The sequence below is a fragment of the Heliangelus exortis genome, chromosome 21 (assembly GCF_036169615.1).
Source record: "Heliangelus exortis chromosome 21, bHelExo1.hap1, whole genome shotgun sequence".
In the NCBI taxonomy this organism is placed as follows: domain Eukaryota; kingdom Metazoa; phylum Chordata; class Aves; order Apodiformes; family Trochilidae; genus Heliangelus; species Heliangelus exortis.
This window is the reverse complement of record NC_092442.1, coordinates 5,124,977-5,141,402: the sequence shown is the minus strand read 5'-3', so window position 1 is coordinate 5,141,402 and position 16,426 is coordinate 5,124,977. Positions and strand designations below refer to the sequence as shown.

The window sequence follows — 16,426 nt, the reverse complement described above, 5'->3', positions numbered from 1 at the left end:
AGCTGCCAGCACACAGCCTTTCACTCGGCATCCTGGAACTGAAGTCTAGTGCTGTCTGGAAGCCTTCCACATGAAGTCAAGAGCAGTCAAGCCCTTCACGAAGTTCATGAATCCTTCTGCAATTCCTGCTCTGTGATTCAAAGCCCCAGTTGGATTTGGTCAGGGGAGCCAATTTCTTCCTTTTGAAGTCCCTGTGACTTCTGGGCCACGAGGGACAGCAAGGTGTGCATCTGTTCTGAGGTATGGATTGAACACGTTGGCCAAGAGCAAAGTGTTGCACTGTCAAGTATTGCAGAGTAATGCAGACTGACTGCTTTGTAGCCAGCCCCTGTTGATGGAAAATGCTTTTTCTCATGGCCTTCATCGCAGTTGTGTGACCAGATGCAGTTGTTATGCTCATCCTCAGCTCCAAATAATGTGGTTTGTGCAGCTGGAGTTTGGTGCACTGACAAAAAGAGGAAGACTGCTTCTAGCTCACCTTGTTGGAGGCCAGCAAAAAGAGACACATGCATATGGTAAAGAAAACTCTGTACCTTGTGCCTTATACTCTGTCTCTGAGGTACAGAAAAGCAGGTGAGGGATACCCCAGCTAAGACAACTTCCACAGCATCCCCTTCCAAAATGGAGGCAGCTGTGCTTCGTATCCACTCCTTTCCTCAATGCAACAGCAGTTTAATCAGCTAAACAGGAACACCTGTGACCAACAGAGAGCACCACCAGACTGCAGGCATGTGCCCACCTCCACTGAAGGGCTGTTTTCAGGGTCCTGGGGTGATCCAGCAGCACTCGAGGGCCTGCACACACACAGGAGTGTGCTTTTCGAGGCCAAGCCTAGGGCTTGCGTTGAGAGGCCCAGCCTAGAGCAGCAGCCCAGGCCCACAGAGATGATGTAGGGTCCTTGAAGAAACCATTTCAGGAGGTCAGATGACAGAGCAATACTTTAGGCCTGTGCAGATACATTGCAGAGCTCTTGAAGGCGCCATTTTGAAAGCCAGGGGGCATGGGCATACCTTAAACACACAGCACTCCTGAAGGACCTTTGAGGGACGAATCACGGGGCAGCAAACACAGCACTCTGGGGAGGGCCAATTTCACGAGGCCGAACACAGGGCAATTGAGACAAACCCTACACGGCACTCTTGGAGAGCTCATTTTGCAGGCCGGATGATTCAACACTACCTCAGCCACACACACGACGCTCAAAGGGTTACAGCGAAGCCCTGAGACAGCGGCATCACTTCGGGACTGCCCCACCACGGTGCAGGGCTCTCGGAGTGCTGATGTGGAAGAAAAGGAGCAGGAAATTCCCTCAGGCACAAAACATTACCTCAGAAACTGCGTGCAAACCCCCCGGGAGCTCCCTAAGCGGCGGCCTCGCCTCAGCGGAGCTTTAGGCGGGAACGTGAGGGCGACGCCTGCGCGCGAGGGGAAGGGCGGGGCCGGCAACGGTCACGTCACGCGTGCAGTTTGGGCGCCACCGCCGGGCGGAAGGGGCGGGGCGCGCGTGCGCCGTGGCCGTACGGGAGCTCGCGCGGGACCCGTTTAACGGCGCTGAGGCGGCTCCGGCCTAAAGCGGGGGGCGGGAGGGGGGGGCCCGGCAGCCCCGGGAGAGGGAAGGGAAGGAAAGAGGGAAGGGAAGGAGGGATGGCGGCGTCCTGAGGGAGTCTCGGTAAGGAGCCCTTTGTATTTTCTGTCTGGGGGGGTGTCTGGCGGCGGGAAGCAGAGATTGGGCCGGGCGGGAAACGCGGTGTTGGGGCTCGGGTGAGAGGGGAGCGGGGGCTGTGGGGCCGGTCCGGGGGAGAGGTTTGGGGCCTGAGGGCTCCGAGAGGCCCTGGGGCTGAGGCTCTGCTCTCTCCTGGCAGGGCCGCAGCAGGCCGGATGCCCGCGGGCTGCAGGGCACTGTCAGAGGCTGCCCGGGCGCTCGGCAGCGCCTCAGGAATTTTCCCCTCCCGCGCACAACTCTCCTTACCGAGGATCTTCCACGGCGGCGTTGGCTTCCCCGGGGTCAGCCCCTGTCACCGGTACCAGCGGGTGTCGGGCCGTGTGTCTCTCGGGTCCGAAGGCAGGAACCAGGGTGGTGGTGGTGGTGCCGGGGGTCTCCGTTTCTCCCTGCTTGTGAACACTTGGCTTTGCAGAGCTGCAGAGGAGATGGCAGAGCAGAGGTACTGTGTGGATTATGCCAAGCGTGGCACAGCTGGATGCAAGAAATGCAAGGAGAAGATCGTGAAAGGGATGGTGAGGATTGGAAAGATCGTCCCGAACCCTTTCACGGAGTCTGGGGGGGACATGAAGGAGTGGTACCATGTGAGGTGCATGTTTGAGAAGCTAGAGAAAGCTCGGGCCACCACCAAAAAAATCGAAGACATCACAGAGTTGGAAGGATGGGAAGAGCTGCAAGATGACGAGAAAGAATTAATCAACAAACACATCTCGGGTGAGACACAGAGCAGCACCTGGGTCACTGCTGGTTGTCCTTAATCATGAAAACTTTACTGATGTATTAGTGTGAGTAGGCAGTGCTGCTCAGATCTATGGCTCTAAGAAAGGGAATTAGTGGTGCCTTCTACAATAGCACTTATTAATTCATTTGCCACTACTAATTATTGAGAAGGTCTGTGTGGTTTGATTCCCATGCAGACATGGGCAGGTAAATCCCTGAAGGAAACATCAGTCACCAGTTATTATTGATTTTTAACTCTTTCACCATGATCTCAAGTAAATTGTGTGGTCTTTTAACTTTTGATATCTAAAAAAATGTTCCTTCTTTTCTTTAACTCCACTCCCACCTCTTTTAAGACTTGGTTCTTGAAGTATGTCTTACCTAATACTTGAGGGGTGTATGGGATTATTTCTGACTGCTGGTTTGAACCTCACTGTTTTACAGAAGCTAATTCCAAGGCTGGAAGCACACCCAAGAAAAAAGTGATAGTGCAAGCTAAGCTCACAGCTACAGGACAATTAACTACAAATCCATTGGCTCTCATCACTCCATCACCAAAGAAGTTCTCTGGCTTCACAGGTAGGACTTAAGAAACTGATCCTGAGAAATCCTTCTCTTCCAGTATCAGCTTTTGACCTGGCATGGATCACTGGTGCCAATTTGGTTGGCACCAAAGAAGTTGGTTTAGTTTTCATTACTTTTTTTTAAAATTGTAATTTGCAAAAAATGTTAGTGGTTTCTTAAGCTGTCAGTCTTGAAAGATTTGGTATTTTTGTTTCTAGTGTGCCCAAGAAAACCCAGTGTATGCTTGTGTCAGGCTGACTTCACTACTGCCTTAGTCCACTGGCCAATTTCAGTCACTGTGACAGCACAGACTAATGATATTCCACATAGAGGTCAAAATATTTTTTCTCTATTCTTAGAAATTATTTTAGGAGCATATCTGCTGTGAAGGGTAAAGATCTGCCAAGCAGAAATAAAATGGAAGGATCTGCCAGCAGGAATTACTTTTCACCAAGTTTGAATCATATTTGTTTGGTAGAATTAAGGTCCAGAAAATTCTGTATATCATGAAGAGCAAAACTAATGAAAAAATAATTTAATTGTTTTTTTTTAATGGTAATTAAAATCTAAAGTCCCAAATCTTGGCCTAGCAGATGTTGTCATTCAGTCCTGAAGCTTTGCCAGCAGGCAGGGATTGTTCTTTTCTGCTTGCCCAAGCAGAGGTAGCTTCAACTTCAAAATCTGCCCATGGTTTACTGTTAATAAAGCATCTTCTCCTCTCTGTGGTGCAGCCAAGCCCAAGAATTCTGAAGGTGTCTCTGCAAACTCTTCCCACAAGTCCAGCCTGTCAGCAAAGCAGTGTGACCCCAAGCACAAGGACTGTTTGCTGAGGGAGTTCAGGAAGCTCTGTGCCATGGTGGCAGAGAAGCCAAGCTACAACGTGAAGACACAAATCATCCAAGATTTCCTGAGGAAGGGGTCTGGAGGAGGTATGGTTCCTGCTTGGCATTCCCAGTGTATGGAAGCCCTGGTGAAACAACCTTCATGAACTTTTTTGAAAGAAAATGGGGTGGTTGTGTTGTCCCAGCTGTGGGATGGTGTCTGAACTATGGAGGCAATGTTTGCAAAGGGAACTGTTTATGTGAATAACAAATTCAGATAAGAATATCCTGGGCTAGAACAGTGGGAATCTTTGTAGGTGTTACCAATCATAGTGCTGAGATCAGATTGAGAGGCCATTTGTCAGTGTTTCCCCTCAGAAATCTCATTTGATGTGAAGCAGAGCAGCATGGGGAAAAGAGGAAACTGGTTTTTTTTCCCTAGTCATGCAAATGAGGACAAACAACCAAAATCTGTATGTAAAAATAAATTGTGACTGTTTCTGCTGGTCTGTGTTCTTTCTCCAGATGGTTTTCATGGTGATGTGTACCTCACCATTAAGCTGCTGTTGCCAGGTGTCATTAAAATTGTTTACAACTTGAATGATAAGCAGATTGTAAAGCTGTTTAGTAGGATTTTTAACTGCAGCCAAGATGAAATGATCCGGGATCTGGAACAGGTGAGTACAAACAGCAGTTCTAACAGTTTCTGTAGTTCAAACTATAGAAAGCAAAACTGAAATATCCAGTTAATCAGACTGCATCAGCTTTGCCTGAACTACTTTGTCCAGCACATTCCTATGTAATTTATATTTTTTGTGTATCAAAATTGTGCTTAAAGTAACAGATCTGTGAGTTTAAGTTGGTTCATACAGTTAAGCTACACTCATGTGCATTTAGTTCCTTTGGACAGGAGCTGGTAATTGACTATGTACATGTCTGAATATTTAGATAACTAAGATAATTCTTTTTCCTCTGTTTATTGCTTTGGTATATACTGCCTTCTAGTGACCTCACTAGACTGAGATCCTGGGTTTACAAATGGATTCATCCCAAGGAAATGCTCTGTGATGCTGCAGCAGTGAAAAACAGAGCAATGAGCTGATCCTGGTACTTATCTTTTTTTTTCCATATGAAGCAGCTGAGAAGCTTTATTCTGTGTCATGGCAGCTTTTTTCTACTGTTTGATTCCAGTTCCTTTGTGCAATCCTAGCATCATTCCTGTGCTTTATCCTGCTGATTGGAACCATTCTGAATCCCCATTCTCTGGCCACAGCTCTGATCAACTTCCTTCTTTTGTTTTTGGAGACAGGGAGATGTTTCTGAGACCATACGCCTCTTCTTTGAGCAGAGCAAAACTTGTCCTCCAGCAGCCAAAAGTCTCCTGACCATCCAAGAGGTGGATGAATTCCTAATCCAACTCTCAAAGCTCACCAAGGAAGATGAGCAGCAAAGTGTGCTGCAACAAATCACTCGCAAGTAAGAAAAGCTGCTGAAGGTTTGGCCTGAAACTAGGAGTGTTTATCTACATATCACAAGCTGCCATTGGTGAAAAAATTGATCATAAGCCACAGAGAGTGAACTTAACATCTATCAGCTTAACTTAACATCTATCATCTTAATCCAGACACTATTAATTAGTGTCTGGATTAAGATATCTTGATTGACCAGCAATGGAGAGCATTTATGGCTCCTGTTCATGCCAGAGAATTTTTGGCCTGTTCACTCAGTGCTAAACAAGTGCAGAACTTACCTTAATGGTATTAGTGCTTAATTAAGTTGCTATTCTCGGGTATATTGAAGGGTATGTTGAAGATGCTTGGTCTGACTCAGTTTGTGTTGGTGTGAGGCTGTTACCATCACTTACTCTTGATGCATTAAGTGGATTTTGGAAGTTACATCAACACTGAGGCAAAATTAATATTGACATTCAAACATAAAGATGCTAAAAAGCTTTTTGGGTGTCCTCTTGTGCCTCTGAGATCTCACTAGTAATGCATCCTTATTTGAGTTTAAGCCCTACAGAGGTGGAGGACCTTTTCTACAAAGGCCTGGACCTATTTCTCTTTTTTTCAGCTGGAAAGTAGTTCAGTTACATGTCTCCAATTTCTGAATCTTCTCTCACCCTTCAGATGTACAGGCAACGACTTGAAATGCATCATCAGGCTAATTAAACATGACCTGAAAATGAACGCTGGAGCAAAGCACGTGTAAGTCTTACCTTTAATTCTGTGATAAAACCAGGGGTGGGCACCAGACCTGAGGATGATCCATGTTTTCCTTCTCCATTGTCAAGGTTGGATGCTTTGGATCCCAACGCTTACGAAGCGTTCAAGGCATCCCGCAACCTGCAGGACGTGGTGGAGCGGGTGCTGAAGAACCGTCAGGAGGCTGAGAAGGAGCCAGGTCTGAAGAGAACCCTGAGTGTGCAGGCATCTCTGATGACCCCAGTTCAGCCCATGCTGGTAAGGTTGGCTCCCCTGCAGTGGTAATCTCCAGCTGGGCAAGAGATGGAGGCCTCAGCTGTGCTGCCAGAGACCCTTGGCTTTAAGGATCTGTAGAAGTGACTGTGTGTAGTGTGAGCTCACTGAGGCTGCAGTGCTGATTTTTTATCTTTAATGCCATTTTATAAAGTGCTTTGTACCAAGAATCCAGTATTCAATGGATACAGTACTTCCACCTTCAGTGCCACTGCAGAAGCTAAAATCTTGACTTGCTTTCAGTCCAGAAGTGACTTTTTAGTTTGTTTCCTGTCATTCCAGAGGTTGCTTCTTTGGAATACTGTAAGCTTTCTACTGGATTAGAGATTCAGATAAGTTTTGCTTTGTTTGAACAAATCAGAGTTAAATATTTACTTCTGAAAAACACACAGTAGTTACACCTGTAAGTATTTGGAGAAGATAAGTACAGAAAAGCTGTAATTATTTGGGCACAGGCAGATTTACTAAGTAAATGAGTAATTAGATAACATAAAATTTGGACTGGATATCGGAGACCCTGGACAAAAATATCTACAAAGGAATTAGTATTTTATTAGTGAACTTAGGTAAGAGTAGCTTTACTTTCAAATATATCATCTGAGTTTATTTGGAACTTCTCTCTCTCTACCTTTCTAAGGCTGAAGCCTGCAAGTCAATTGAGTATGCCATGAAGAAGTGCCCCAATGGCATGTATGCAGAGATCAAGTATGATGGTGAGCGGGTGCAGGTCCATAAAAGTGGAGATCACTTCAATTATTTCAGCAGAAGCCTCAAACCTGTCCTCCCACATAAAGTAAGCACCTATAAACTCTCCTCTGTTGTGCCAGCTCCTCACTTTCACAAGGGTTTCTATAGGCAAGGAGGGTACCTTCTGTTGTAGACCTCTTGTAAATTTATGTAGTAGATACTTGGGATCTGGAAAAGCAGCACTCAACGCTCAATAGAATTGTAATCAATTTTTTTTGGTGGACATAAAGAGCTTGAAACCAGAGCTAAGCAATCTGCCTTAGTCCTCTTTATGCACTGCATTTTGGGAGGCTTGATGCCAGCTGAATGACCTGGTTACATAAGTTCAGGACTCGTTTTTCTGTTTTTAGACAGTGCTGTCTGTACCAGAGTAGAAAGTAAAGATAGTGCAGATATCCCTACACATTCCTCAGACACACTTCTGGAGAAAACATCTGCATTGGATTGCAGCAAGAAGTCCCTCTCTTCAGCCAGTAGATGTATTTTATTATTTTTTTGTATTATTATTATTCTTTTTTCCCCCCAAGGTAGCCCATTTTAAGGACTTCATCCCTCAGGCTTTCCCTGGTGGGCAAAGTATGATCCTGGATTCAGAAGTTCTTCTAATTGACAACAAAACTGGCAAGCCACTTCCTTTTGGGACTCTGGGTGTACACAAGGTAAAAAAAAAATATATATATATAAGAAAAATCCTTTGTTGTGGTTGCAGGCTGTTAGTTTGCTTTTTCTGCTGATTTAAACACGCTAGCATGCAGTCTGTTATCACAGGATAATTGAAGAGATCTGGTGCTTGCTAGAGCATCTGGGGAAAAAATAAGATCCCTGAGATATCCAATATTAATGCCAAGGTACTGCTCTCATACAATAGACTTGATATTACCCTGAACAGTAGCAGGGCAGTAAGAAAACTTCAGCTCAAGATAAATATTAAAAAATCCTCGGCAAATCTGGCAGGCTGGAAGACCACAGTGATGCAGGGAGTATTCAGTAGGCATGAATATTATGTAGTGCTTGTGTCTAGACTAAATGGTGATGAGGAAGAGGACAGTAAAATAAAATTAAACTGTAAGTGGTTTAATGTAAGTAGCCATTAATCTGGAGTCTCTGGAATGGTTGTTTTTCTGCTGCAGAGTCGTGATGGATGTTACGTTGCCTGAAGTCATTAATGTTTGTGGCTTTATTTCCCTGGTGCTAGAAAATTGACATGTTCTATCTTCTTAATTTGTGCTTTGACACTTTCAAACAGAATCTTAATTCTCAGAATGCTTCTGTCTTTTAGAGGAGACATAAGCTTATTGTAATTAAAAGATCACAGAGATAAGAACGCATCCTTTTATTTCTGTTATCTTTCTAAAATTCCTGTTGCTGCTTGCTACAACTGCAGATTTCTTTCAATCCATCTTAATTGTCTTTCAGAAAGCTGCTTTCCAAGATGCCAATGTTTGCTTGTTTGTGTTTGACTGCATCTACTTCAATGACATCAGCTTGATGGACAGGTATGTGGGAGAGAAGCCTGACTGGCTCCTGCATTACCTTGCTGGGACAGAGCAGTGCTGCAGAGGGAGCAGCTCACACTGGCTGTTAGTAGGGGCCATTTAAAATTCAGCCAGCATGGGAGAATCCTTGCTGTGCTACAGAGCTTCACTAAGATGCCCCATCTTGCTGTGCAGTGCCAATATTTCAGATTAACTGCATTTCAGCTGACCCCAGCATGGTTTCAGCACCCAGCTGCTCTGATATCCTCTGAAACTAAATGCACTCTTACCATGAAATGTCTGGTTTATCATGGACTTCCTGCAGGAAAGTAAGAATTGATTGTTCATTCTGGAACTCTAACATTCTAGAACCCTGGAACACTCAGGGTTCTCTTCAGACCTGGCTCCTTCTCAGCCTCTTGACGGTTCTTCAACTCTAGGATGAATACTTTAATTCTTTAAAATAGCTTTTCTCAATGCCCAGGTGATTGGTACTTCATGGTAAAACTGTTTGCTTCTCCTTGGCTCTCCATACCCTGGTTTAGGCCTCTCTGTGAACGTCGGAAGTTTCTCCATGACAACATGGTTGAAATTCCCAACCGGATCCTCTTCTCGGAGATGAAGCACGTCACGGTGAGTCCAGTGTTGGAACAGCACCTGTGCTCAGCTCAGCTTGCCTGCTGGCCTCTTCACTGCTCTTTACCACATGGCTTTTTTGGTTTTAATGATCCAGGCTGCAAATCCAGCAATCCCCTGCCTTCAAAATGGTTCTGCTCTGGTCAGTGTGCAAGACTTCTTGAGCTGGCTAGCACCAGTCCCAGCTGGTACTGATTGCTGTAGCACCTTGGTTTTGGTGGAGAATGCTTGAACATTTGGGGCAGAGAAAGCATTTTGGGGAGAGCACTTCTCCAGTCCTGGAGGTTTTTAAGAAGAGACTGACGTGGCACTCAGTGCCATGGTCTGGGAACCACGGTGGTAGTGGATCAAGGGTTGGACTTGATGATCTCAGGGGTCCTTTCCAAACAGCTGATTCTATGATTCTAAGAGCAGAGGTCCTAAGGCAGCTGGACTGAGGAAAATCTGGTCTTGTACATGTGGGACATACTCATACACAATCAGGGTGGCTACCTCATCTCTGAGGAGTATTTTTTAGCAGGCAAACTTTCTCTTCTTTGAACACACTCTCAGCTTCATGGCTGGATGTGCAGCAAAGGGAACGTGTATGGGACTCCTTGGAAAACTGTTTTATGATATTACCCATTCATCTCTGCAGTTGCTTTGGTTTTAGTGCACCCCTGCTTCAAATAGGAAGCCTGAAGATGACAGCCCTTTGACAGGCTTGAGCTAACCACGATTGCTTTCCTTTTCAGAAAGCTTCAGATCTGGCAGATATGATCACCCGAGTCATCCGTGAGGGCCTGGAGGGACTGGTGTTGAAAGACATAAAGGCAGGTTCAGAGTTTCACTGGTGTGTGCTGGGAGCTGGGCAGTAAAAACAGATGGTCTGTGGAGGAAGCACACAATGCTGAGCATCCTTGAAACCTTTCTGGGTTCTTGTTGATGCTCTTATCCTATCCAGGGTGCTCCTGTATGTCTGAGCACAGCTGTGCTTGTGTATTGCTGAGCTGGATAAAAGCAAAGGGCTATTTGAGGAGGCACTTGTGCACCAGGTGAGGTTTCTAACTGGGGGTTCTTGCCTTGTTTTGCACAGGGGAATTATGAACCAGGCAAAAGACACTGGCTGAAGGTGAAAAAGGACTACCTGAATGAGGGTGCAATGGCTGACACAGCAGACCTGGTGGTGCTGGGAGCTTTCTATGGACATGGTGCTAAAGGTGAGCAATCCAAGATCTGCCTGTTCAGAAAACTCTTGAGTTTTTTCCTCTTTGGTCTCCTACCAGAATAAGACTGGCAGTAGCAGTGACTGCTGCAGCCTGTGATGTGCCAGGCTAGGAGTTTACTGGGAGTTGGCCCAGCAAAGCCTTAGGTCTTGGGCTGGGCTCTTAGTGAGTGCAGAGGCTCTGTGTTCAGCTTTGGATATGGGAGCTGGTGCTGAAGCCATCCCAAGCCCAGGGCCCTTTGATTCCTGAAGATGAAAAAGGGGGTTTGGCTGATTACTCTGCTTTTTTTTAAAGGTATGGCTTGACCTGTAGAGGATGTGAAGTACCCTGTTCTCTCCTGCAGGTGGAATGATGTCCATCTTCCTCATGGGCTGCTATGATCCCAAGAGTGAGAAGTGGTGCACTGTAACAAAGTGTTCTGGTGGCCACGATGATGCCACCTTGGCCCGTCTGCAGAATGAGCTGGATATGGTGAAGATCAGCAAGGTGAGGGGGGCTCTGGCATGGAGGTGATCACAGGAATGCTCAGCAAAGGGCTTGGGAAAATCCATCTTCCTGCTGAGCTGCAGCTGAGGTGTTGGCTACGTGCAGAGTTAAAGTGCTCTGCTGGGAATGAGAAGAGGCTCAGTTACTGAGTTACAGCAGATAAACTGCTCTGAGCAGCTGAGATGTGGGTGCAGGCAGCTCCTGAAGATGAGACACTGCTGGAGATTTGTAGACACTGAGTGGGAAGCCAGGCACCATCTGTTCCCTGCTGAGACAAAGTTTTAGAGAGAGAGAGCAGAGCAAGTTCCCTTTTTTTTTTTTTTTTTGTGGCAGATAGTGATTGGTGAAGGCAGTCACTAGATGGGGCTGTGGGTGAGAAATGCTCAAGTCAGATTATTGTCTTGTGGCCCCATAACCTGACATGTTGGAGTTGAGACCTTTTGTGATTTTATTTATGTGAGGAAATTTACATGAGGAAGTACCTGAGGTATAGAAGGACAGTAATTGAGAGCTGCTACAGGTGGGTTTTGTGGCTCTCTAAATAAAAGCAATTGCTGTAGATCAGTGTACCTTGCACTGCAAGCTAAAGCAAGTTTCATCCATACAAAGGCAATGTAATACCTATATTTTAATCTACTACTGGGCTATTTTACAGCTACTTCTTTTGTAGGAATAGGTTCACATGATTCTGAGTGCTGTCATTTTGTTATTGTGCTTTTATTAGGATCCTAGTAAAATTCCAAAGTGGCTAAAAATCAACAAAATCTACTACCCAGACTTCATTGTCCCAGATCCAAAGGTAAGTGCCATCATAATCATTTAACTGTGTTTTCCAGCCCTAATACAGAAATCTGCTGTACCTTATTTAAGTGTGCAAAATATCTGTTACAAGAGTCTTCATACTTTGAACAGGAAATTAAGCCCAAGTTTGTATCTCTGAATCTTCCAGATTTGAGGCTAAAAGCTTCATGAAGAAATCATACCTGCAGCACTTCTGAGAAATATTCTTGTAATAAAATCCTTTCCAGAAGTGATCTTATCTTAAATTTAAGGCATGAAAAAACTGACTTAAAATGGTTGATGCACTGCTGCAACCTGAGAGTTGCTACTGTTTATTGGAACGTATCAGTATGCTTTGTGCCATCTATGTCTGATAAAAAAGATGGTGTTTAGAAATTGGCATCACAGCAAGTCAGAGATCCTCAACTTACAATTTGGTTTTTCTCATGAGTTTTTCTGACCCGTGTGACCAAGTACCTCAGTTTGTGTAACCGTGCTGAGAGGGGAGCTGTAGAAGTAGAGGAACATGAATGTTTCAGCTCATGAGAGAACCCAGGAATGTGACATGACCTCCTCAATCCTCTGTTTAGAAAGCCCCAGTGTGGGAGATCACGGGGGCTGAGTTCTCCAAAGCTGAAGCTCACACTGCAGATGGGATCTCCATCCGCTTCCCCCGCTGCACCCGCATTCGGGATGACAAGGACTGGAAAACAGCCACCAACCTCCAGCAGCTTAAGGTCAGTTAGCATGGGGTGTCTGGAGTATGTTCAAGAACAAGATCCAGCAACAGTCTGTATTTCAAAAGACCAGTTTGGACAGCTGGGGAGGCAGTGAAGATAGCTGCTGCCTGGTACCCGTGATGGTCTGTCCCATTTCCCATTTATTCCAGGCTCGGGCTGCCTGCTGGGTTATCTTTATGTCAATCTTATTCTTTCATGGGGCCTCTTGAGCTGTTGTGAACTTTCAGGAAAGTCTGCTGGCAGTTAGTTGTATCAGATCTTGTAACAGCCTTCATGGTGAGGAATTTCCTTCCTCAAAGAGGTGACCTTTCTTCTCTTTAGTGTTTGTGGTCATTTGGTCTCCCAATAATTTCTGAGATTGAGGAGAATTTGGGAAGTGCCTGAGCACAGCCTGGCCCTGTTCCAGGGCACAGGGGCCAAATGGCTGTGGGCCAGGCCCTCCAGGGCTGCACTCACCCCACACCATGTCCTTTGCTGCTAGAAACCAGCTGGCTTGCTGCCTTCCCAGCAGGAAATCAGCTGCTGAGGAGCTCTCTTTGCAGTTCTTGTTGCTTGGGCGGTCTTCCTGCTGCCTGAGGGGCACTGGCAGCAGATGTAGGTGCTTGTTGTGCCTTGGAAGCAAGGAAGGATTCAGCACACCTGCTGCCCAGCAGTTTTTCTGGCTCCCTAGGCAGGTAAGGGAGAGCAAGGTAAAAGGCTCCCTGTCAGACTCTGTTCCCTCAGTGAGCAATTGGTGGTGGTGATTTTCCAGGCTCTGGAGAGTTTGTGTCTCTTGCTCAGTAGCAGCTCGTGTGAATATGGCTTTTGGTGCTTGCCTGTAGGGCTTCCCCTGGGTGGAAGGCAGAGAGCTTGAGCAGAGTTGACAAGAAAATTACCACAAGTAAAGATTTCAGGGGGAAAATGAACAAGAGGAGCATGTGCACTATGGCTCGTGTCTCCTGTCAGGCTTTGCTGTGGCTAAAGGCAATGCTTTGTTTCTGCTGGGACAGGAACTGTACCAACTCTCCAAAGAGAAGGCTGATTTCAGTGTTGTTGCTGGGGAGGAAGATGAGTCCACAGCTGGCAGCAGTGGAGAGAATGAGGGAAATTCCAGGTCTTCTACACCACACAGCATTATAAAATCTCCCCCAAACAAGTCACCTGCAAAAAACAAATCACCAGCAAAAAACAAGTCACCTGCAAAAACCAAGTCACCAGCAAAATCCCAGAAGCCAGAAGGTAAGATGGTCTTCTCCAGGGAGAGGAGCCTTAGTTTTCTGCATTTGGGGCAGGCTGGCTTTGGATCTTTGCCTTCAGTCGGATGCTGGAAAAATCCTATGGCAGCTTTTATGAGCATGTCAGGGTTAGTGGGCAAAGCTGCTGAGAGCCTTGGTTTGGACTTTGTTGTTCATAGCATGGACTGAATGGCCACTGCTCTGTGTGCTGGGACTGAGAGAAGATGGATACAGCACTGAATGATGCTGTTCAGGTTGGTGCTTTGGCAGCTCAGTTAAAGTTTATCCTGCACAGAACAGATCTTGAACCAGAGTCTCAGTTACAGTTTGTACCAAAAGTACTTTGGAGTGACTTCTCTGGGACTGCAGTCCCATTTAATCCAAATAGATAAAGATCCCTAGCAGTGTGTCTAAGACTAGTTTGAACAGCAAACCTGCTGCTCTTGTTCCTGCAGATCACATGCCCTTTGGTTATAGACATTTTTTGCCAAGAATCAGAATTTAGTTTTATTTGGATGAAATCTGTGCATATAATAGGGCACCTGGGTGGAGGGGATTTCCAAGTAGTTAATTGCCAAGCTGGGAAATGAGTTTGCTTCACTAGGGCTTTGTCACTGGGGAATAATTTGAAGGAAGTTTCTGTGTGGTGAGCAGCAAGGAGGGAGGGTGAACTCCATCCTGGAGATGGTGGCAGGAAGATGCTCTGAGCAATTTGCAGTAGAATTTGTCTTACAACTTACATCCTAACTCATGAATTCTCCAGAAAGGAGGAGGAAAGCACTTTCCCTTTTACTCTCTTCACTTTTCTCCTCTCCACTGTAATACACAACTTGTATCTGGGCAGAGCACAAATGAGAAAAATTTTGTTTTTAGAGAGCAAAGCAGTCACAGCATCCCCTCAAAAAGCACAGGAGAAACGAGGGGAGAAGAGAAAAGCATCTGAGATGGAAGACAATGGAAAAAAGGTATGGACAGCTGGAGGCCATCCCTTTGGGATGGAAGGAAGCTGGGGCAGCTCCAGTTGTACATTCACTTTTGCCTTTCCTTTGGAAAGTCTTTAAAGTATTCCTATAATAGCACTCAAAATGAAATCTAAGGGAGAAAAAGCAGCAACAAACCCCCTTGTAAAGGAAGCTGAGTTTGTCATGCTGAAGGCCAGTGCTCTGTTCAGCCCCCAGCAATGTCCTGCTCTACACCATGTTGTGACTGCTGAGCAGCTGCATATGGAAGAGTTGGGAGTGAATTGTCCTTTCTAGCTCATTGTGCAACAATGGAAGGAGTAGATTAAGAATCACTGAGCTGTAATTTCCTGATAGGCCTGGAGTAATTATTTTAATGTGAACAGCAAGCCCCCTCCTGGGATGGATATGTCCTCCTACTTCAACTACAAAGCATCAGCTTGTACAAAGCCATTAAGATCATGTTTACTGGGCCACATCAGCATCATCACTGAGGAGAATAATGGGGTAATAATTCCCTTTAGCTAGGGCAGCACAGTTGAGCTGTGACATCTGCCTTTCAGAGGAACCAGAGGGTGTTGCTCTTGTGTGTGATTTAATGGCAGTGCAAAGAGCACCAGGCATGGGATTGCACTGATAACCTTGAGAACTATCAATAGATTTGTTCATGCCTCAAAGAATTCAGTGTGATTTCCAGACCAACCTGATGTTTCACCAACCTGTGCCTCTCCTCCTCTTTCCCAACGTGTAGGTGCTGCAGGACATCTTCACAGGTGTGAGGCTGTACCTCCCACCCTCCATCAAGGACTTTGAGAAAATCCGTCGGTACTTTATAGCGTTTGATGGGGATCTGGTGGCAGAGTTTGACACAGCCTCAGCAACACACGTGATAGGGGACATTGATGACAATCCTGGTGCTAAACGTGTGTCTCCCAAATGGATCTGGGAATGCATCCGGAAAAGAAGACTGGTAGCCCCCTGCTAGCAGTGTGGGGCAGCTGACCTGTCTTGACACAGGAATTCCCTGAAGGCTCAGAACTGGGTAGGTAGAAGAAATGGGGAGATTCCTCTGTGGAGATGTGGAGAGAAATAAAATGCCCCAGGTCCATCAGAGGTAGTTATAAAGATCCATAGCAACCATATGGAATTGATTAAAACAACTCTCTGAAGAAATTGCACTGCTGAATCCATTTTTCTCCCTGTAATGTAGACCACTGCACTTAGCTAGGTGCTGGTTTGGTCTCCTTGGGTTTTTAAAGTTGGGTATTTTTATAGGTAAAGAAATAAAACTGAAGCAGTTTCTCCTTTGCTGTCAGGACTTATTTTCCAAAGGTTATTCTCTGCCTGGACAGAAAACCAGACCACCAAATCTGTGAAACTCTCAGCTGTAGTGCCAGGATTGTTTTGCTGCAATTCACATGAAGGACACGTGTCCTTTCTGTCTGACACTTCCCATCTGTTGGCATTCAGCACAGGTCTGTATCCAGTTGCAGTTTACACCTCTGCCACAGGTTTTATATTAAAAGTAGGACACTAGATAAGCTCCCATGACAGCAACTGCTGGCAGCATTATGCAAACATCCTCTTGGAGTGTTTGTTTTTCTAGAATATGGTGCTCCTCTGTTCTGCTCTTCGTGTTTCAACAAGTAAAAGCTGAGAAAGGATCTTTTACAATAATTGACAGATCTCCTTATCTGAAGCTGCTCAAAACTATTGCAAATATCTGAATATTAATGAACTAGGAAGATAAAATCAACTCCAGTTTCTAAAATCTATGTTGCAAATGACAATGTGCATTTGCTGAGTGACTCTGCACCAGTAGGCCAAGTACCTGTGTACCTGATGAAAAGTGAGTTGCCCCAGTTCCCTGGTTCTTACTCAA

General features: G+C 45.6%; 1 protein-coding gene across 1 annotated transcript; it reads left to right on the top strand.

Annotated features, from left to right (window-relative positions):
- Positions 1-1,500: 1,500 nt before the first annotated feature.
- Positions 1,501-15,848, top strand: LIG3 (DNA ligase 3). Its single transcript, XM_071765244.1, has 20 exons — positions 1,501-1,669; positions 1,863-2,434; positions 2,885-3,019; positions 3,736-3,933; positions 4,351-4,502; positions 5,135-5,301; positions 5,955-6,032; positions 6,119-6,287; positions 6,940-7,095; positions 7,577-7,708; positions 8,466-8,545; positions 9,070-9,157; positions 9,895-9,972; positions 10,236-10,359; positions 10,709-10,851; positions 11,576-11,650; positions 12,222-12,368; positions 13,361-13,589; positions 14,459-14,550; positions 15,296-15,848. Exons 2-20 carry the CDS (start codon positions 1,879-1,881, stop codon positions 15,527-15,529), a joined length of 3,033 nt encoding a protein of 1,010 aa, XP_071621345.1. The 5' UTR covers positions 1,501-1,669; positions 1,863-1,878; the 3' UTR covers positions 15,530-15,848.
- Positions 15,849-16,426: the final 578 nt, after the last annotated feature.

Coding starts and splice junctions, on each gene's coding strand:
- LIG3 (XM_071765244.1), top strand. CDS start 1,879: ATGCCCGCGGGCTGCAGGGCACTGTCAGAGGCTGCCCGGGCGCTCGGC. Junction 2,435..2,884: donor AATCAACAAACACATCTCGG/GTGAGACACAGA, acceptor ACTGTTTTACAG/AAGCTAATTCCAAGGCTGGA. Junction 8,546..9,069: donor GACATCAGCTTGATGGACAG/GTATGTGGGAGA, acceptor ACCCTGGTTTAG/GCCTCTCTGTGAACGTCGGA.